Genomic DNA, 22,376 nt, shown 5'->3' with positions numbered 1-22,376 from the left:
AGCAGCGCTCCAAATGCTAGTCCTTCCAAAAAATCCTATTGGACTCTAACCTGGTGTTGTGTGATTTTTAACTTTGTCCAAGTTAGGGTGGATTGGCCATGCTAAATTAGCTATAGTGCCCAGAGATGTGCAGGTTAGGTGCTTGAGTCAGGGGTAAATATAGAGCAACTGTGGGGAGGAGAATGGGTGTGAGTGGGTTACCCTTCGCAGGGCCAGTGAGAACTCATGGGGGTTCTCTGAAGGGAAGGGATTTTGACAAACTCATTTTTTTGCTTCCCAAAATCAGACCTGCTCACTCAGCAGTATCCCAATGTTGTGGAAGACATTAACCTTCAGGTGGAGTTATCCAAAATTCAGAGAGATGTCCGTCTTGATGTTTTTGCTTTTCTGTAAGATCCTGGATCAGTACCCTCAGGAGAATTAGTTAGAGTGGAGTGAGAACAGCAGGGGGGAAGAGAGAGAGAGAGAGAGAGAGATTTTTGTAGAATAACAAATCTGAATTTCTACCCTGTACTGACAGTGATGACTTTTGTAATCTCTCTTTACAAAGCATCTGAAGAGCTGAAGATGCAATATTCAAAATCAGCAGTGAAGGGCTTATGCCTGAAGCATTGACTGCCCTGCTGCTCGGATGTTGCCTGACCTGCTGTGCTTTTCCAGAGCCACACGTTTGACTCTCCAGTGTCTGCAGTCCTCACTTTGACATCAAAGTCTGACATTCATTCAATCCATCAGGACTGCAATGATTTTTGACTGTGATTTTGTGAGGAGCAAAACGTTTTGGTTCCTGTGGAGTATGTTTTCAGCATCACTAGGACTGGATGAGACCCTACTGTTGCAGCACATTGTGTGGAGTCTGAAACAGTCAAACGGCCTAGATAGAGGAATTCACGGTGGGGAGAGGCTCCACACATGTTTGTGTGCGGTAGGAGCTTTGGCTATGGAGAATCCTGAGGAATCCTGCCCATTGGAGAAACAATGGAAGTGTGGTGACTGTGCGAAAGGTTTCCGTTTCCCATCTTGCCCTGGAGACGCATCGGCGCAGTGACACAGGGGAGAGGCCGTTCCCCGGCAGTGAGTGCAGGAAAGCCTTCAGCCATTACTCCGACCTGCTGAGACACCAGCTGGACCACCCTGGGGGAGAGGCCCTTCAGCTGCCCCGAGTATGGGAAGGCCTTTAACAATACCTCCCACTTGCTGACCCGCTGGCGGGTCCAAACAGGGGAGAGGCCCTTCAGCTGTCCTGTATGTCGGAAAGCCTTCAGTAATTCTTCCTCCCTGCTGAGGCACAGGCGGGTCCACTCGGGGGAGAGACCCTTAAGCTGCCCCGAGTGCGGGAAGGCCTTCAGCAATTCCTCTGACGAGCTGAAGCAAAAGTGGGTCCACGAGGAGGAGAGGCCCTTCTGCTGCCCTGAGTGCGGGAAGGAATTCATTCAGGTGGGCAATGTGCAGAGGCACCAGCAGGTCCATACCAGGGAGACGCCCTTCAGTTGCCCTGAGTGCAGGAAGGGCTTCACCCGTTCCTCCCACCTGCGGAGGCACCAGCGAGTTCACATGCTGTCGCAGGGTGATTGAAGGAGCGACGGCTGAGTGTCATTAACCAAGTTCCGGGGATTCCCAGGTTCAAATCCTGCCGCTGCAGATGGCGGAATTAGAATTCGGTTAGAAATCTGGAGTTCCGAATCTAACAATGAAACAATTTTCAGGGGGATGGGCCTAGAGAAACTCCTATCTGATTCACTTACATCATTTTTGGGGAAGGATGCTGCCGTTGTGGGAATGGATTCACTCAGTTGTCCCAGCTGCATCCTTTACTCATCTGGCCTACACGTGACTCCAACCCAAAGTTATGTGGTTGACTCTACACTGCCCCAACCTGGCAAATGAGCAGGGAGAAACTTACTTGGATACAGGATATGGGTTAAAATTGCTGTGTGAGGAAATACTTCCTATAGGTTGAGGCTGTACTAAGGATCCAATTACAAAGGGACAACTCAGTGGTGAGCAATATTAAAGAAAGGTGCGGTGAGTACGTAGTGGAGTGTGTGTGCTTTGACCTTGAGCTGATTTTTTTAATATAAGTACTTTTTGTACACGATTTTCCTGGGGGGGATCTGAAGCTGTAACAAAGTTGGGTCACAATAGAGGTCACCTGAACTTACAGCTGGGTTCAGGTTCTCATTGAAAGCTTTGAGCTCCAAGAGGTTTTTGTTTTAAAGCTGCTCATTTCTTTCAGCCTCCTGCACTAAGTTTCCAATGTCGTGTATCAGAAGGAGCAGTGAATGAGTAGCTAGTATCGTTAGAAATGGTAAATTTTTCAAGAGCGCAGGCACTGCATCATGCCATTGTAACGTTTACTGGCAGCACCAGGAAGTCTGGGCTGGGTTCACTAGAAATGATGTGGAGGAGCTGGTGTTGGACTGGGGTGGATAAAGTTAAAAATCACACAACACCAGGTTAAAGTCCAACAGGTTTATTTGGAAGCACTACTTTTGAAGCGCTGCTCCTTCATCAGGTAGCTGCGGAGCAGGATCATCAGGCACAGATTTTATAGCAAAAAGATCACAGTGTCATGCAACTGATACGGCGTATTGATCAAAACTAGATTGCGGATTAGTCTTATAAATTAATCTTATGTAAGTCTACAAGGTCACCCCTCAGACGCTATTCTTCCGTCTCTCCTCACCCAGGTAATTAAGAGACATACCAGAGTTTGGTCCCTTCCTGAATTCAATCCAGTTGCGACAAGTGAACAGATCTCTTCTCTCCCCCCTCCCCCCCCCCCACCCCCCGGATTCAGTCCAGTTGCTACAACTGAACAAATTTCCCTCCGCCGCCCCCCCCATCCCCCGCTGGATTCAATCCAGTTGCTACAAGTGAACAGATTTTCCCCCTTCTCTTCTCGCAGGATGAAGAGTTAGCTAGAGGGAGGGTCTGGGTTTGGAAGCTATTTTCTAAGGATCTTTGGTGAATTTCTGCAGTGCATCTTATAGATAATACACACTACTGCTTCTGAACAGTGGAGCAGAGGAAGTGAATGTATGTGGACATCGCGCCAATCGAGCAGGTTATTTTGTCCTGGATGGTATCAAGTCTTTGCTTGAAAACTATTGAAGCTGCAGCCATCCAAGCTGATGGGAGAGTATTCCATTACATTGCTGACTTGTGCCTTGTAGAAGATGGACAGATGAAAATATTTGACAATAGACTATTTCCACAAGACCTAGTATTCCCAAAGTTAAAGTATTTTTAATAACCCCTTTATATTTTCCAGAATTTCCAGGATTGGGGACTTGCACCACTTTTACCCACCACAAATCTCCTGAAACTTGATGCACTAAAAAAAATCCAGCAGGACGATTTTCAGTAAAAAAAAGGTCTGGTTTTGATCATAAAAATAATCAATTTATAGAGTGACACTGCATGGAAACAGACCCTTCAGTTCAACACATCCACGCTGACCAATTGTCCAAGATCTGACCCAATCCGAATTTCCAGTATTTGGCCCAGATCCTTCTCAACCCAATTTATTCATCCAGGCACCTTTTAAATGTTGTAATTGTACCCTATTCCACAACTTCCCCTGGCAGCCTGTTCTACACCTACACAACCGTCTGCATGAAAAGCTTGCCCTTTAAGTCCCTTAATCCACATCCCTGCCACTCTGTGACAGCACCACCTGTCCATTGAAGACTGTCACCCGCAGTGCCGCCTGTCTCTTCCCCCCCGCCACACACAGCATCCCCTGTCCATTCCCTAACGCCACACACAGCGCTGCCGGCCATTCCCTCTGGCACCCACTGCAGCCCCGTCCATTCCTCTTGCCACCTAGAGCGCCCCCATCCATTCCCTATGCCACCCAAAGCACCTTCTGTCTAGATCCCCCCCGTCAATCGCCCACGGCACCCAAAGCTCTCCCGGTCCATTGCCCCTCACACCACCTGCAGCGCCTCCTATCTATTCTGCTCCGCCACAAATAGCATCCCCTGTCCTTTCTGCCCCGCCACCCACAGTGCCCCGTCCATTCATCCACGTGACCTATAGCAGCACCTGTCAATTTCCCGTCACCTCAGTGCCCCCTGTCTGTTTCCCCAACAACACCCAGCGCTCTCCGTCCATTGACCCCCACATTCCACAGCATCCCCTGTGCAGTCCCACCTGCCACCCAATGCATATTGCAGCTGTACAGGACATTGGGTAGGCCACTTTTGGAATACTGCGTTCTCTTCTGGTCTCCCTGCTACAGGAAAGATGTTGTGAAACTTTGAATGGCGTCAGAAAAGATTTACAAGGCTTTTGCTAGATTTGGAGAGTTTGAACTACTGGGAGAGACTGAATAGGCCAGGGATATTTTCCCTGGAGCATCGGAGGCTGAGGGGTGATCTTACAGATGTTTGTCAGGGGCATGAATAAGGTGAATATCCAAGGTGTTTTCCCCAGGGTAGAGAAGCCCAAAACTAGAAGGCATACGTTTGAGATAAGAGGACAATGATTTAAAAGGGACCTGAGGGGCAACCTTTTCACTCAGAGGGTGTTGCATGTATGGAACGAACTGGCAGAGGAAGTGTGGAGACTGGTACAATTACAACATTTAAAGGCATCTGGATGTCTATCTGTTCTCAGCTTTGCTAGATTTCTGCTCAAGCTTTGACCCCCCTTTTACACCTTTTGGAACAGTAAAACAAGACCCAACCCACAATCTCCCAGCCTGTCAACCATCCAGACACAGAGTGTAGTCATAGCAGGGAATAAAACAAGAAAAATGAAACAAAATTACAAATTAATAGGTGATCATGCTTAATGCTTTGTTCATGAGGAAGTAAACCTGAAATAGGGCTCTCTCAGGATTCTTCTGGTGCCCGACTTAAGGAATTCTGTCTCCCTTACATCTAACTATTAGTACCCAGCTGTGATTTACAATATTGACACCAACAGAAATAAGGCATCTGTTATCAAACAGACATAGAACTATACAGCACAGAAATAGACCTTTTTTCTCTATCATGTGCGTACACATGTATAAGTCCATGGGGGAGAATTTGTACTTGCAGAATGGTATTTGCAGATCCATTCTATTTTGCGCAATAAAAATGTACAGCCTGCAGGCAGTTGATCCATGTACTATTTCGTAAATTCCACTTTTAAAATAGAATCAGTCTGACTCAAGATTGAGATACAGGCCGATTCTGACCTCACACCTTAAATACATTGTCTGAGCTGAGATGTCACCTTTTGCTATAAAACCTTAAGTGCTCTTGAGAAGGTGACACACAAGAAGTTATGGGATTTAATGATACCTGCAACCCATTCTAAAAGTTGAAAGACTTAACAATTCAGATTTGTTCAATATATCATTTCAGTGGCAGGTCACTGTAATGATTTTCCATAAATTCTGTCTTCTGATCTTATTCTCCGCAACCACCTGATGAAGGAGCAGCGCTCCAAATGCTAGTCCTTCCAAAAAAATCCTATTGGACTCTAACCTGGTGTTGTGTGATTTTTAACTTTGTCCAAGTTAGGGTGGATTGGCCATGCTAAATTAGCTATAGTGCCCAGAGATGTGCAGGTTAGGTGCTTGAGTCAGAGGTAAATATAGAGCAACTGTGGGGAGGAGAATGGGTGTGAGTGGGTTACCCTTCGCAGGGCCAGTGAGAACTCATGGGGGTTCTCTGAAGGGAAGGGATTTTGACAAACTCATTTTTTTGCTTCCCAAAATCAGACCTGCTCACTCTCAGCAGTATCCCAATGTTGTGGAAGATATTAACTTTCAGGTGGAGTTATCCAAAATTCAGAGAGATGTCCGTCTTGATGTTTTTGCTTTTCTGTAAGATCCTGGATCAGTACCCTCAGGAGAATTAGTTAGAGTGGAGTGAGAACAGCAGGGGGGAAGAGAGAGAGAGAGAGAGAGAGAGAGAGAGAGATTTTTGTAGAATAACAAATCTGAATTTCTACCCTGTACTGACAGTGATGACTTTTGTAATCTCTCTTTACAAAGCATCTGAAGAGTTGAAGATGCAATATTCAAAATCAGCAGTGAAGGGCTTATGCCTGAAGCGTTGACTGCCCTGCTGCTCGGATGTTGCCTGACCTGCTGTGCTTTTCCAGAGCCACACGTTTTGACTCTCCAGTGTCTGCAGTCCTCACTTTGACATCAAAGTCTGACATTCATTCAATCCATCAGGACTGCAATGATTTTTGACTGTAATTTTGTGAGGTGTAAAGCTTCCTGCTTCCTGTGGAGTATGTTTTCAGCATCACTAGGACTGGATGAGACCCTATTGTTGCAGCACATTGTGTGGAGTCTGAAACAGTCAAACGGCCTAGATAGAGGAATTCACGGTGGGGAGAGGCTCCACACATGTTTGTGTGCGGTAGGAGCTTTGGCTATGGAGAATCCCGAGGAATCCTGCCCATTGGAGAAACGATGGAAGTGTGGTGATTGTGCGAAAGGTTTCTGTTTCCCATCTTGCCCTGGAGACGCATCGGCGCAGTGACACAGGGGAGAGGCCGTTCCCCGGCAGTGAGTGCAGGAAAGCCTTCAGCCATTACTCCGACCTGCTGAGACACTAGCTGGACCACCCTTGGGGGAGAGGCCCTTCAGCTGCCCCGAGTGTGGGAAGGCCTTTAACAATACCTCCCACTTGCTGACCCGCTGGCGGGTCCAAACAGGGGAAAGGCCCTTCAGCTGCCCTGTATGTCGGAAAGCCTTCAGTAATTCTTCCTCCCTACTGAGGCACAGGCGGGTCCACTCGGGGGAGAGACCCTTAAGCTGCCCCGAGTGCGGGAAGGCCTTCAGCAATTCCTCTGACGAGCTGAAGCAAAAGTGGGTCCACGAGGAGGAGAGGCCCTTCTGCTGCCCTGAGTGCGGGAAGGAATTCATTCAGGTGGGCAATGTGCAGAGGCACCAGCAGGTCCATACCAGGGAGACGCCCTTCAGTTGCCCTGAGTGCAGGAAGGGCTTCACCCGTTCCTCCCACCTGCGGAGGCACCAGCGAGTTCACATGCTGTCGCAGGGTGATTGAAGGAGCGACGGCTGAGTGTCATTAACCAAGTTCTGGGGATTCCAAGGATCAAATCCTGCCGCTGCAGATGGCGGAATTAGAATTCGGTTAGAAATCTGGAGTTCCGAATCTAACGATGAAACAATTTTCAGGGGGATGGGCCTAGAGAAACTCCTATCTGATTCACTTACATCATTTTTGGGGAAGGATGCTGCCGTTGTGGGAATGGATTCACTCAGTTGTCCCAGCTGCATCCTTTACTCATCTGGTCTACACGTGACTCCAACCCAAAGTATTGTGGTTGACTCTACACTGCCCCAACCTGGCAAATGAGCAGGGAGAAACTTACTTGGATACAGGATATGGGTTGAAATTGCTGTGTGAGGAAATACTTCCTATAGGTTGAGGCTGTACTAAGGATCCAATTACAAAGGGACAACTCAGTGGTGAGCAATATTAAAGAAAGGTGGGGTGAGTACGTAGTGGAGTGTGTGCGCTTTGACCTTGAGCTTTTTTTTTAAATAACTATTTTTTGTACGCGATTTTCCTGGAGGGGATCTGAAGCTGTAACAAAGTTGGGTCACAATAGAGGTCACCTGAACTTACAGCTGGGTTCAGGTTCTCATTGAAAGCTTTGAGCTCCAAGAGGTTTTTGTTTTAAAGCTGCTCATTTCTTTCAGCCTCCTGCACTAAGTTTCCAATGTCGTGTATCAGAAGGAGCAGTGAATGAGTAGCTGGTATCGTTAGAAATGGTAAATTTTTCAAGAGCGCAGGCATTGCATCATGCCATTGTAACGTTTACTGGCAGCACCAGGAAGTCTGGGCTGGGTTCACTAGAAATGATGTGGAGGAGCTGGTGTTGGACTGGGGTGGATAAAGTTAAAAATCACACAACACCATGTTAAAGTCCAACAGGTTTATTTGGAAGCACTAGCTTTTGAAGCGCTGCTCCTTCATCAGGTAGCTGCGGAGCAGAATCATCAGACACAGATTTTATAGCAAATTATCACAGTGTCATGCAACTGATACGGCGTATTGATCAAAACTAGATTGCGGATTAGTCTTATAAATTAATCTTATGTAAGTCTACAAGGTCACCCCTCAGACACTATTCTTCCGTCTCTCCTCACCCAGGTAATTAAGAGACGTACCAGAGTTTGGTCCCTTCCTGAATTCAATCCAGTTGCGACAAGTGAACAGATCTCTTCTCTCCCCCCCCCACCCCCCCCATCCCCGGATTCAGTCCTGTTGCTGCAACTGAACAAATTTCCCTCCGCCCCCCCATCCCCCGCTGGATTAAATCCAGTTGCTACAAGTGAACAGATTTTCCCCCGTCTCTTTTCGCAGGATGAAGAGTTAGCTAGAGGGAGGGTCTGCGTTGTGATGTCATCAATGGATCGGCAGGCAGAGGCAGGCCGAAGGTTTGGGAGATGGAGCGAGACAAAGGGTTTGGGCCTAGACAGTGGGCGGGGCGAGGCAGGCAACAGAAACCCCCACCGCACCTGCTACGGACGGCTGGCCTGCACTTCCCTGCACAGTTTGCAAAATTACCAACCTATCAGAGAATACCCACAGTGTGGAATAGGCCACTCAGCCCAAAGACTCCACATCAACTCTCCCAAGGGTAATCCACCCACACTCATTTCCCTATTGCTCTACATTTACCCCTGACTAATGCACCTAACCTGCACATCCCTGGACACTATTGTGTCTGAATTACCCGAATGAGGAGTGACGGTAGGATAGATTGGGATGGGGCAGTGGTTGAAATCGTTTCTGTTTTTATTTTTAAAATGCTCCTGAGTCCCACAAATAAATGCAACCAGTACAAGTACAGCACATGCAATACTCCTCATTGTAGCTCCAACCCAGATTTGCATCTTCTGTTCCTCCTCCACCTTGGCTCCAGCACACTCTTCTTCCTTCCCTCACCTCATGGATGGTAAAGAAGGCATTTAGCACCATTGCCTTCACTGCTCACATCATTGAGTGTAGGAGTTCGGATATCATGTTGAGGTTGTACAGGATGTTGGTGAGGCCACTTTCTGGGTACTGAGTACAGTTCTGGTGGCTCTGTAATTGGAAGAATACTATTAGAGACGGTTCCGTAAAGATTTACCAGGATTTTGCCAGGACTGGAGGGTTTGAGGTATAAGGAAAGGTTGGGGTTCATTGGAGTGTAGGGGGTTGAGGGGTGACCTTACTAAGATCTATAAAATCATTAGGAGTGGCGGGAAGGTGAATAGCAAAGAGCTCTTCCTTAAGACCATAAGACACAGGAGTGGAAGTAAGGCCATAAGTCCACTCCGCCATTTAATCATGCCTGACGGGCATTTCAACTCCACTTACCATACTCTCCCCATAGAGATACCAAGATTCCTTGCGATACCAAGAATTTATCAATCTCTGCCTTGAAGACATTTAATGTCCTGGTCTCCACTGCACTCCACGGCAATGAATTCCACAGGCCCACCACTCAGTCTGAAGAAATGTTCATCACTTGCATTCTAAATTGACCCCCTCTAATTATCAGGCTGTGTCCATGGGTGCAAGTCTCCCCACCTAATGGAAAAAACTTACCAGCATCCACTCTTTCTAAGCCATGCACTATCTTGTAAGTTTCTAATAGATCTCCCCTTGACCTTCTAAACTCTAATGAATATAATTCCAGGATCCTCAGCTGTTCATTGTATGTTAGGCCTACGATATCAGGGATCATCGTGTGAATCTCTGCTGGACATGCTCCAGTGCCACTGTGTCCTTCCTCAGGTGTGGAGCCCAAAATTGGACACAGTATTCGAAATGGGGCCGAACCAGAGCTTTATAAAGTCTCAGTAGCACATCGCTGCTTTTACATTCCAACCCTCTTGAGATAAATGACAACATTACATTGCTTTCTTAACCACTGACTCAATCTGCAAGTCAACCTTTAGACTAACAGTCCCAGATCCCTTTGTACTTTGGCTTTATGAATTTTCTCACTGTTTAGAAAATAGTCCATGCCTGTTTCTTTTTTTCAAAGTGCAAGACCTCACATTTGCATACATTGAATTTCATCAGCCATTTCCTGGACCACTCTCCTAAACTGTCCAAATCTTTCTGCAGCCTCCCAACCTCCTCAGAACTACATGCCTGTCTGCCTAACTTTGTATCATCAGCGAACTTCGTGGGAATGCCCCCAGTCCCTTTATCCAGATCATTAATATATAAAGTGAACAGCTTCAGCCCCAACACTGAGCCCTGCGGGACACCACTTGTCACCGGCTGCCATTCTGTAAAAGAACCTTTTATCCCAACTCTCTGCCTTCTGTCAGGCAGCCAATGCTCAATCCATGCCAGTAGCTCACCTCTAACACCATGGGCCCTCACCTTACTCAGCAGCTTCCCATGAGGCACCTTATCAAAGGCCTTTTGGAAATCTAGGTAGGTGACATCCACTGGGTTTTCCAAGTCTAACCTACTTGTTAACTCTTTGAGTGCGAGCAGCAGCTAAGGTAAGACAGTTTGTTTTAAAATTACTTACCGGTAGCGGGCAGCAGTGTTTTTTTCTCTCTTTACAGAAAGAACGGGAGCAGCAGGGGGAAGTGACGAAGATCGGAGGGGCAGCCGGGAAGGAAAGCAGTGAGTATAAATACTCACCCTTCGACGCCAACGGTCACTTTGAGTGCGAGCAGCAGCTAAGGTAAGACAGTTTGTTTTAAAATTACTTACCGGTAGCGGGCAGCGGTGTTTTTTTCTCTCTTTACAGAAAGAGCGGGAGCAGCAGGGGGAAGTGACGAAGACCGGAGGGGCAGCCGGGTAGGTTTTTTTCCCTTTAAAAGCGCGCAGGAGCTAGGTTGGAAGGTCAGAGTTAGAACGAATAGAGTTGTTGTCTTTGGTTTGTTACCCGTGCCACGTGATAGAGAGTTGAGGAATAGGGAGAGAGAACAGTTAAATGCGTGGCTACAGGGATGGTGCAGGAGGGAGGGATTCCGGTATTTGGATAACTGGGGTTCTTTCAGGGGAAGGTGGGTCCTCTATAAACAGGATGGTCTGCACCTGAACCTGAGGGGCACCAGTATCCTTGGTGGGAGGTTTGCTAGTGCTCTTGGGGGGGTTTAAACTAACTCTGCAGGGGCATGGGAACCCAGACTGTAGCTTTAGGGTGCAGGACCTGGAGTGTAGGGAGGTTAGGAACATGGCATCAATTTCAAAGGAGGGTGCCTGTAAACAGGAAAGTGGATTGAAGTGTGTATACTTCAATGCAAGAAGTATACGAAATAAGGTAGGTGAACTTGCAGCGTGGGTTGGTACCTGGGACTTCGATGTTGTGGCTATTACGGAGACATGGGTAGAACAGGGACAGGATTGGCTGTTGCAGGTTCCAGGGTTTAAATGTTTTAGTAGGGTCAGAGGTGGGGGTAAAAGAGGGGGAGGTGTGGCATTGCTTGTCAAAGATAGTATTACAGCTGTGGAAAGGACGATGGATGAAGACTCGCCATCTGAGGTAGTTTGGGCTGAGGTTAGGAATTGGAAAGGTGAGCTCACCCTGTTAGGAGTTTTTTACAGGCCTCCTAATAGTCCTAGAAACGTAGAAGAAAGGATTGCGAGGATGATTCAAGAGAAGAGTGAAAGTAATAGGGTGGTTGTTATGGGGGACTTTAACTTTCCTGATATTGATTGGGAAAGCTATAGCTCAAGTTCGTTAGATGGGTCAGTGTTTGTCCAATGTGTGCAGGAGGGTTTCCTGACACAATATGTAGATAGGCCAACAAGAGGTGAGGCCATACTGTATTTGGTTCTGGGTAATGAACCAGGCCAGGTGTTAGAATTATAGGTAGGTGAGCACTTTGGGGACAGTGACCACAATTCGGTGACTTTTACTCTAGTGATGGAGAGGGATAAGTGTGCACTACAGGGCAAGAGTTATAGCTGGGGGCAGGGAAATTATGATGCTGTGAGGCATGACTTAGGATGTGTGGCCTGGAAAAGTAAGCTTCAAGGCAAGGGTGTAATTGATATGTGGAGCTTGTTCAAGGAGCAACTATTGAGTGTCCTTGATAAGTATGTACCCGTCAGGCAGGGAGGAAAGGGTCGTGTGAGGGAGCCGTGGTTTAATAAGGAATTGGAATCCCTTGTTAAATGGAAGAGGGCGGCCTATGTAAAGATGAGGCGTGAAGGTTCAATTGGGGCGATTGAGAGTTATAAGGTAGCCAGGAAGGACCTGAAGAGAGAGCCAAGAGCAGCAAGGAGGGGACATGAAAGGTCCTTAGTTGGTAGGATTAGGGAAAACCCTAAGGCTTTCTATAGGTATGTCAGGAATAAAAGAATGACTAGGGTAGGAATAGGTCCAGTCAAGGATAGTAGTGGGAAGTTGCGTGTGGAGGCTGAAGAGATTTGGGAGACACTGAATGAATACTTTTCGTCAGTATTCAATCAGGAACAGGACATTGTTGTCAATGTGAGTACTGAGTCACAATTAAGTAGAATGGATGGCTTTGAGGTATGTAGAGAAGAGGTGTTGGAAATTCTGGAAAGAGTGAAAATAGATAAGTCCCCTGGGCCTGATGGCATTTATCCTAGGATTCTCTGGGAAGCAAGGGAGGAGATTGCAGAGCCATTGGCCTTGATTTTTATGTCCTCGTTGTCTACAGGAGTAGTGCCAGAAGATTGGAGGCTAGCAAATGTGGTTCCCTTGTTCAAGAAGGGGAGTAGGGATAACCCTAGTAACTATAGGCCGGTGAGTCTCACTTCTGTTGTGGGCAAAATCTTAGAGAGAATTGTAAGGGATAGGATTTATGAACATCTGGATAGGAATAATGTGATCAAGGATAGTCAGCATGGTTTTGTGAAGGGCAGGTCGTGCCTCACAAACCTTATTGAATTCTTTGAGAAGGTGACTAAGGAGGTGGACGAGGGGAAAGCAGTAGATGTGGTGTATATGGATTTTAGTAAGGCGTTTGATAAGGTTCCCCATGGTAGACTACTGCAAAAAATACGGAGGTATGGCATTGAGGGTGAGTTGGAGGTTTGGATTAGGAGTTGGCTGGCTGGAAGAAGACAGAGGGTAGTAGTTGAAGGCAAAGGTTCATCTTGGAGTGCCGTCACTAGCGGTGTTCCGCAAGGATCTGTTTTGGGACCATTGCTGTTTGTCATTTTTATAAATGACCTGGAGGAGGGGTTAGAAGGTTGGGTGAGCAAGTTTGCGGATGATACGAAAGTCGGAGGAGTTGTAGACAGTGAGGAAGGATGTGGCAGGTTACAGCGGGATATAGATAAGCTGCAGAACTGGGCAGAAAGGTGGCAAATGGAGTTCAATGTAGCTAAGTGTGAGGTGATTCACTTTGGTAAGAGTAATAAAAAGATGGAGTACTGGGCTAACGGTCGGATACTTGGTAGTGTGGATGAGCAGAGGGATCTTGGTGTCCATGTACACAAATCTTTGAAAGTTGCCACCCAGGTAAATAGTGCGGTGAAGAAGGCATATGGCGTACTGGCTTTTATTGGTAGAGGAATTGAGTTCTGGAGTCCTGAGGTCATGTTGCAGTTGTATAAGACTCTGGTGCGGCTGCATCTGGAGTATCGTGTGCAGTTTTGGTCGCCATACTATAGGAAGGATGTGGAGGCACTGGAACAGGTGCAGAGGAGGTTTACCAGGATGTTGCCTGGTATGGTAGAAAGATCGTATGAGGAAAGGCTGAGGCACTTGGGGTTGTTTTCATTGGAGAAAAGAAGGTTTAGGGGTGACTTGATAGAGGTGTACAAGATGATTAGGGGTTTAGATAGGGTCGACAGTGAGAATCCTTTTCCACGTATGGAGTCAGCTATTACAAGGGGGCATAGCTTTAAATTAAGGGGTGGTAGGTATAGGACAGATGTTAGGGGTAGGTTCTTTACTCAGCGAGTCGTGAGTTCATGGCATGCCCTGCCAGTAGCAGTGGTGGACTCCCTCATTATGGGCATTTAAGCGGGCATTGGATAGGCATATGGAGGATAGTGGGCTCGTGTAGGTTAGGTGGGCTTGGATCGGCGCAACATCGAGGGACGAAGGGCCTGTACTGCGCTGTATTCTTCTATGTTCTATGTTCTTCAAAGAATTCTAACAGGTTTGTCAGGCACGACCTCCACTGACTAAATCCATGCTGACTTATTTTAATCCAACCATGCAATTCCAAGAATTTAGAAATTTCATCCTTTACGATGGATTCTAGAATTTTATCTACAACTGAGGTTAGGCTAATCGGTGTATCATTTTCCATCTTTTGTCTTGATCCTTTCTTGAACAAAGGACTTACAACTGTGATTTTTCAATTGCCTGGGACTTTCCCTGACTCCAGTGACTTTTGAAAGATTACAACCAACGCCTCTGCGAATTCTTCAGCCACCTCCCGCAGAACGCCAGGATGTAGCCATCAGAACCAGGAGATTTCTCAATCTTTAGACCTTTTAGCTTTTCTAGCACTTTCTCTTTTGAAATGGCTACCATACTCAACTCTGCCCTTAACTCTCCTTAATTGTTAGGATATTACTCATGTCTTCCACTGTGAAAACTGATACAAAGTATTTATTAAGTTCTTCAGCTATTTCCTTATTGCCCATCACTATCTTCCTGCATCAATTTGGAGCAGCCCAATTTCTACTTTTGCCTCTGGTTTGTTTCTTATGTATTGCAAAAAAACTTTTACTATCATTTCTAACATTACTGGTCCGCTTACCTTCACATTTGATCCTCTCATTCCTTATTTCTCTCTGTTATCTTCTGTTTGTTTTTGTAGTCTTCCCAGGCATCTGATTTCCCAGTGGTCTTGGCCACTTTGTAGGTTCTCTTTTTTTCATTGATACATTTCCTGACTTCCTTTGTCAGCCATAGCTATCTTCTTCACTGCCCTCCCCCCGATAATCTTTCTTTTTTGGGGAGGATGAACCTCTGTACTGTGTCCTCAATTACACCCAGAAATTCCTGCCATTGTTACTCTACTGTCTTCCCCACTAGGCTCTACTTCCAATAAATTTTTGTCCGTTCCTCTCTCATTGCCCTTGTAATTACCTTTATTGAAGTGTAACATCCAATTTTGCCTTCTCTCTTTCAAACTGCACACTGAACTCTACCACATTATAACTCCTAAGTGTTCCTTTGCTTTAAGATATTTTTATAAAGTCTGGCTCATTACATAGCACTACGAATTGAAATATGCTCAGTTAGGCCACAGTTGAGGACAGTGTGTAAGGGGCGAATGGTCTATTCCTAGTCTTGTGAAATTGGTTCTGGCTCTGTAGAAATAGAACCATTGAGTTGTACAGCACAAAAACAATCCTTCAGTATGTGCTGACCAGATAGCCAAATTAATCTAGTCCTGTTTGCTAGGACTTTGTCCATATCCCTCTAAAACTTCCTATTCATATACTTATCCAGATTTCTTTTAAATGTTGTATTTGTACCAGTCTTCACCATTTTCTCTGGCAGCTCATTCAGTTCACACACCAACCTATATGTGAAAAAGTTGCCCCTTGGGGCCCTTTTAAATCTTTCCCCTCTGACCCAAAAACTAATGCCCACTTGTACTGGACTCCTCCACCCCAGGAAAAAAACCTTATCTTTTTGACCTATCCATGCCTATCGTGATCTTATAATCCTCCATAAGATCACCCCTCAGCTTCCGGTGCTCCAGTGAAAACGGCCCCAGCCAATTCAGCCTCTCCCTGTAGCTCAAACCCTACAACCCGAGCAACATTCTTATAAATAATTTCTGAACTCTTTTAAGTTTCACAACATCCTTCTTGTTTAGTGAGTAATAGGCTGTGAACAATCTAATTTGTTTAGGTCGTAAGAGGGGGCTTTTCTTGAGGTGAACTAACTTTCACACTTTTTTTTCTAATCCATGGGACCCTTTTAAATTTTTCCCCTCTCACCCGAAACCTGTGCCCTCTAGTTTGGGATTCCCCTCCCCTGGGGAGGAGAAAAGCAAGGAGAATGAGAAGTGCAACCACAGGGAAAAGAAATTGTGACTCCCGTCTTTTTATCCCAAATTGGCAATTGGACACAAACTCTGTCAATAACAACCAGCGCCGACCGCCATTGGTCAGGTGGAGTAAGGTGCGCTCTGATTGGGCGGAGCGTGGATTATGCGCGTCACTGAAGGAGGAGACGGAAAGAAGAAAAACAAAGATGGCGGCGCGAGGCTGCGGTTTTCTCACCGACTCAGCGGGCGGTTTCTGACGGAGGGAGGGGGCAGACAGGCACCGTTTACCTCAGAAAATACCTTTAAAATACATTTCGAATTAAAGCCGGAACTTTTCAAACAAAAGTTGTGAAGAAAAGGAGACAGTCCCCGGTGGGGTTTATTGTTTATTTGTGTATAATTCCTGGGGCCCGGGAAGGGGGAGGTGACGGTTACCGGGTGAACGAGAAAACAAATTAAAAATGTCAGCGGTGGAGGAGAGAGAGCCGGCGCCCGCGGCTTCTTCGGCGGCGGGAGGTGGAGGAGCGGCGGCGGGGGGTAAAGTCCGGCGGAACACAAGCTGGAGGAGAGGCTGCACTCGGTGCTGTGCTGGACCGTGAGCCTGGAGCTACCCGCGGCTTCACTCTACCAGGTACCGGGCTGGGCTGAGGGGGAACCCGGGGGATAAGGCGGATCGCCATTAGCCTGGAGCCACAATCACTCCCATTCCTAAAACAAACATAATTTCTATTCGAATCACTATCTAATCCTCCATACACCTATAATCCATGTAGGAGGGCAGGCTGTAACATCTGACTGAACTGTTCCGATGTTAAATTGTGTATAATGTATAGATATCTTTTTTTATAAAATATACAATGTTATTTAACACATTGGATATGAAATACTGTCATCATGGGATTTGCAGCACTTTACAGCGCTGTAGAAGGTCACAGGCAATATTGTGTACGAGAGCCTGTGTAAACCTCTATGGTTATGTTTTATAAATGTGATTTGAGGTAATTGCACGTAAAATGGGTAGGATTGTGTGTGTGTGTGTATGTAGGTATGTTATTTAGATCCTGGGGTTTTGTCTTGCCCAGTGATGATTTGGCTGTGGAGGGAGGGGAGTGAGGGTACTAATTAATCTTTCTACCAAATCCAGCATTTTGTTGAAGAGCTTCATTTCTTTGCGATTGTCATCTTCCAAAGAATCAACCTACCCAAATTTTAAATGGACATGTGCACATGTATAGTTGTGTATGAATGCTGGAAATCTCTTTTTTTAAAAAAAATCTTTACTTTATTTCCTGTTCTCCATGCATGGCGAATTGGACGTGTTTGATTTCTTTTTCTTGCAAGTGTTGTGAAAAGTAGTCTGATCATGTAAAAGTCGACCCTAGATCTTCATAGACAACAGACCCATGTTTGTGAGTCAGTATGATGGCCGTCATGTTCCACTCCAGCTCTGCAGTCTGTCGGTTGTTCGGCTCTGTTCCTGTCTTCCAGTCCGTTGTCTGTATGTTCCACTCAGTTTTCAGAATTACCATAATTTTTTTTGCATTATTCATCAGTTGAGCTTCTGCTTATGATACGGTATGAATCTTGACAGGCATGAATTTCAGCCCCTCAAGTAGTATCCAAGTAACAGTCGACCCCCTAAATTTAACCTTAAAAAGTAGTCAAAAATTTGACTATTACTTGAGTATATACGATATAAATGAATTAATGTTCATTGCTTCTTCGCTTTATGCTATTTTGCCTTATGAAAGGTTTCATAGGAACGCTCCACTTTTGAATAGTGGGGAAAACCTGTATCAGTACAACACAGTCACAAGCCATTCTTATTTGGTTTAGGCACCCCCGTCAAGCCTGTGCCAATTCTTAATCCTCACTTGGACCTGCTATTTATTGCCCATGTGCGGTTTCTATCCTTCTGTTCATCTCGCGTTCATGTGTCTATCAAGATACACCTTAAACGTTGCTAAGGTGCCTCCTTCCACCACCCATCACCCCTCTATGTGAAAAACCTTCCCCTCCACTTCTCCCGTAGACTGCCCTCCTCTTGCCTTGAACCTGTGCCCTTTTGTTGTTCTTTTCACCCTGGGGAATAAAAAAACCTCTGAGTAACATAGAATCCCTAGTGTGGAAAAGACCATTCGGCGCAACATGTGCACACTGACCCTCTGAAGAGTAACTGACACAGACTTATTCATCTACTCCTATTATGCAACATTAGCCCTTGACTAAAGCACCCTCTCCCAGAGCATCCACGTCCTTCTGATAGCGTGGTGACCAGAACTGCATACAATATTCCGAATGTGGTTGAAATAAATAGCTGTAATGTAACTTGCCAACTCTCACACCCAGGAAAGGCAAGCGTCCTATGTGCCTTCTTGACCACCATACCCACCTCTGTTTCCACTTCCAGATCCCTCTGCATGCCAGTGCTCCTAAGAGTTCTGTCATTTATTGTACAGTTCTTGTATTTCTTTCTCCCTTGTGGCTGTATCCAGCTTCCCCTTAATTCTACTCCCCCTTCATCTCTTTGCCCACTCATCACCCCTCCACACATCAGCATTTCATAAGACCATAGGAGCTGAAATTAGGCCATTCATCCCATTGAGTCGACTCCACCATTCAGTCGTGGCTGTTAACCTTCTCAAGCCCATTTGTCCCGGAACCCTTGATCCCCTTGATACTCAAGAACATTTCTGTCTTCATCTTAAATCTGCTCAATGACCTGGCCTCCACAGCCTTATGTGGCTGTGAATTCCATAGATACACCACTCTCTGGCTGAAGAAGGTTTTCCTTATCTCCCAACTAAAGGGTCTTCCTTTTCTTCTTAAGGCTGTACTCTCGGGTCCTACTTTGTCCTAACAATGGAAACATCTTCCCAACATCCACTCTGTCCAGGCCATTCAATATCCTGTAGGTTTCAATTGTAACCCCCCTCATCCTTCTAAACTTCATATAGTCCCAGAGTCCTCAAAAGTTCCTCATATGTTAAATGTTTCATTCCTGGGACCATTCTCGTGAACCTCCTCTGAACACCCTCCTGGGCCAATACATCCTTGCTAATAGGAGGCCCAAAACTGCTCACAATGCTGCAAATGTGGCCTGACCAGAGCCGTTTAGAGTCTCAGAAGTACATCCCTGCTTTTGTATTCAAGTCCTGTCAAAATAAATGTGATTATTGCATTTGCCTTCCTAACTCCTGACTCAACCTGCAAGTTTACTTTGAGAAAATCCTGGACTTGAACTCCCAAGTCTCTTTGCCCTTCGGATTTCTGTATTTTCTTCCCATAATCCTTCTGTTCCAACAGTGACTGTCTGGTGTCAGGGCAGCACCAGTGATTTCCTGACATGTGGATTGTATTTGGGGATACCAAGGAATGTCAGGAATTGCGAGTATCTCAGGAACAGTCGTTATTCCTGGAAGAGGCAGACAGGAATGTGGTGTGGTCCTGTAAATTCCAGAACTTTGATAACTTCATGAGTCAGCAATAACGCTTTCTGGACCAAGAAACGAAAGGGCCAATGAGAAACTGCTACAAGGGAGTTAACAAATAACATACATTAACTATCGCTGGGAAGGAGGAGGCAAAACAATGAGCTGTTTCTTTGGACAGATGAGATAATGGTGTTTAATAACTGTGACAAAAGGACAATTAATTCTGCTTGTAGAAGGAAGGCCTTGGTGTAAAGGGCATACAAGAAGCAGGAAAATCAACATTTCGGGCAAAAGCCCTTCATCAGGAATCCTGTATTCCTGATGAAGGGCTTTTGCCTGAAACGTCAATTTTTCCTGCTCCTTGAATGCTGTCTGAACTGCTGTGCTTTACCAGCACCACTCTAATCTCGACTCTGGTTTCCAGCATCTGCAGTCATTGTTTTTACCTTGGCGTAAAGGGGTTAATTGTAGGACAGGCTGTTTCAAACAGGTGGAAAACCCTCAAGGATAAGAAGGTAAGCTACAGACCTGAGGTCTCCAGAAGTGTGGGGAGATGGTGTTAGAATCTAAAGAAACGTTACACCACAAATCTGAAAGTGACGGAACTCCACCAGAATTCAACTCCAGAACGTTTCACCTGCAGTGCTTGGAAGAACAACACTGCATCAGACCCCTGTAAACTTCCAGAGATGGGCACTGTTGGTAGAAACAATGTTAAATTCCGCCATCATTTGGGTGATAGCCAAGATTTGGGGGGTGAGGGTGAACTTGCTTACTTGAGGGGTTTTATATTTTGGTTGCTACCTACAATAAAGTGTAAATTATGATTCAACAGTTGGTTGTCTGTGCAGTTTCTGAGTCAGTATTCAAATTAAAGCGATTCACCCACAATCAGAGTGAGAGGCTAGGATTAATAATGACTCCTTTGCATTCAGCAGGACGGCACGTCAATACTGTTATAAAGCGAATGCTGAATCCCCTCCCCTCTCTGAGATCTCAAACCGAAACACCAAAAGAGGAGTGCATTGCCCTATAATCGGAAAATTAGTGTGAAAAGTAGTGTCATCTGCTCTAGTCTTAAACAAAAATAAATCCCTGACACTTTAAAAATCAACAAAAAGCAATTTACATATCCAACTTGAATGGTGAACAACTGAACTAAACTATTAACAAACCTAATAAATCCCTTCGAACTACTGACGATTCTAGCATGAAACAGGATTTTTGTCATATGCTGTTCCAATAAATACAAGACCCACTAAAACAACAAGAAATAGAATTTAGTCTCTCAGATTACATCTTCCAGAATATTCTAAGCATCCTTCTATTGAATCTTTTGTCAGGAATGCCTCCTGCAATTCCTGCTCTTCTGGTTTTTTTGTAAATGATGCTGTCTCATTCACAGCTGACTGTCAGAGCTGATGTCTCTCTCTAGTGCTGAGGACTCTTAGCTCTAGCAATGGGGGGTTAGCTCTGGGGTTCTGTCCAACTGTCCCCTTCTTTTATACCCTTGATGCCATATTGAGTTTTTACAATAGGATTGGTCCTCTGTTGTCAAAACCATCACATTTAAATTTAATAGATATTGGTCGCCAAAGGACCGGATTTAAATTGATTGGCTAAATTGAAAAGTCGTTATCTTGGCCTGTTAACTGTACAACCTTGTGATAGAAATGTTTCTGTTTGTGTGCTCTCTGTTGTGATGATGTTACTCCTTTAAGAAGATGTCATCTTGATTTTTTTTCCCAAGAGGGGTTGTAAAAAGCAGAGGGTCCGATTCGACTGGGCTAAGGGACTTCACTCATGGCCAGATGTTGGCAAAGGCAACAATCGGAAAAAGGTTTGAGATTTTTTTTTCTGAAACACTTCTACAGCGAAACAGTCTGTAAGGTCACCCCCCAGCCTCTGACACTCCAGGGAAAATAGCCCCCGTCTATTTCAGCCTCTTGCAACAGCTCAAACCCTCCAACCCTGGCAGTATCTTTGTAAATCTTTTCAGAACCCTTTCATGTTTCACAACTTGTTACAAACATGTCAACTAATTCAGAGAAGCCTCTCAATTACAGCTGTAAATAGAGAAAGTGTGTTTAATCATGAGTCATGAATAAAGGCTGTATTAATCTTTTATTGTGAAGTTTTACTCCTACATCTCCAAACAGATAATACAAACCTGGTCAGAGGGGAGTGATTGAAAAAATATGTGGGGCAAAAATTTTAGTGTGGCTTGTGTATGGAATGAGCTGCCCGTGGAAGTGGTTGAGGTAGGTACATTAACAACATTTAAAAGACATTTGGTCAAACACATGGAGAGGCAAGGCTGAGAAGGATAGTGGCCAAGTGCAGGGAAATGGGGTTACTGTTGATGGACATTTTGGTCGGCATGGACCAGTTTGGGCCGATGGGCCTGTCTCCGTGCTGTAGCACTGACTCGTGTCTCTTTGTCTCTCCAACAGTTTTGAGTTTTCAGATGAGCATCTCACTTAATCACACTGAATAAAATCCGATCTCACGAGTCAACTGTGATGTGGAAGTGCTGGTGTTGGATTGGGCTGGACAAGGTCAGAAGTCAAATGGCACCAGGTTAGAGTCCAACAGGTTTATTTGAACTCAAGATTTCAGAGCACTGCTCCTTTGTCGGTGAAGTGATGAAGCAGCAGCATTGAAGAAGGAGCAATGCTCCTAAAGCTTGTAATTTCAAATAAACCTGTTGGTCTCTAAGCTGGTGTTGTGTGATTTCTGATATCTTCAGCTGTGGGTTTGTGTCGAACTTAATGGGATATTTTGTCCAACTCGGCATTTTTAAACAGTATCACTTGGAGGGATTCACTTGAAACCTTTCAAGAAGTGAGTTCAACAAGACTGAACTATTCAAAGTTACTTGGACTCAATTTTAAAACTTACATCAGGACCGGTAGACATAGATGTACAGCACGGAAACAGACCCTTCAGTCCAACTCATCAACGCTGACAAGACATCCTAAATTAATTTGATTCCATTTGTC

At 45.4% G+C, this 22,376-nt stretch overlaps 1 protein-coding gene across 1 annotated transcript in view; it reads right to left on the bottom strand.

The window, feature by feature from the left end:
• The window catches only part of LOC148143030 (uncharacterized), a 143,856-nt gene that overhangs the window by 53,144 nt on the left and 68,336 nt on the right, over positions 1–22,376 (bottom strand). The window contains 1 exon segment of the mRNA XM_087975775.1: positions 1,025–1,411. Within this exon segment, the coding sequence (XP_087831901.1) occupies positions 1,025–1,411 (387 nt within the window).

The sequence above is a fragment of the Chiloscyllium plagiosum genome, unplaced genomic scaffold (genome assembly GCF_037043375.1).
Source record: "Chiloscyllium plagiosum isolate Xiang-an unplaced genomic scaffold, Cpla_swu_hap1 HiC_scaffold_27, whole genome shotgun sequence".
NCBI classification, from domain to species: Eukaryota; Metazoa; Chordata; class Chondrichthyes; order Orectolobiformes; family Hemiscylliidae; genus Chiloscyllium; species Chiloscyllium plagiosum.
The sequence above is the reverse complement of the archived record's forward strand: the minus strand, read 5'-3'. Positions and strand labels throughout refer to the sequence as shown.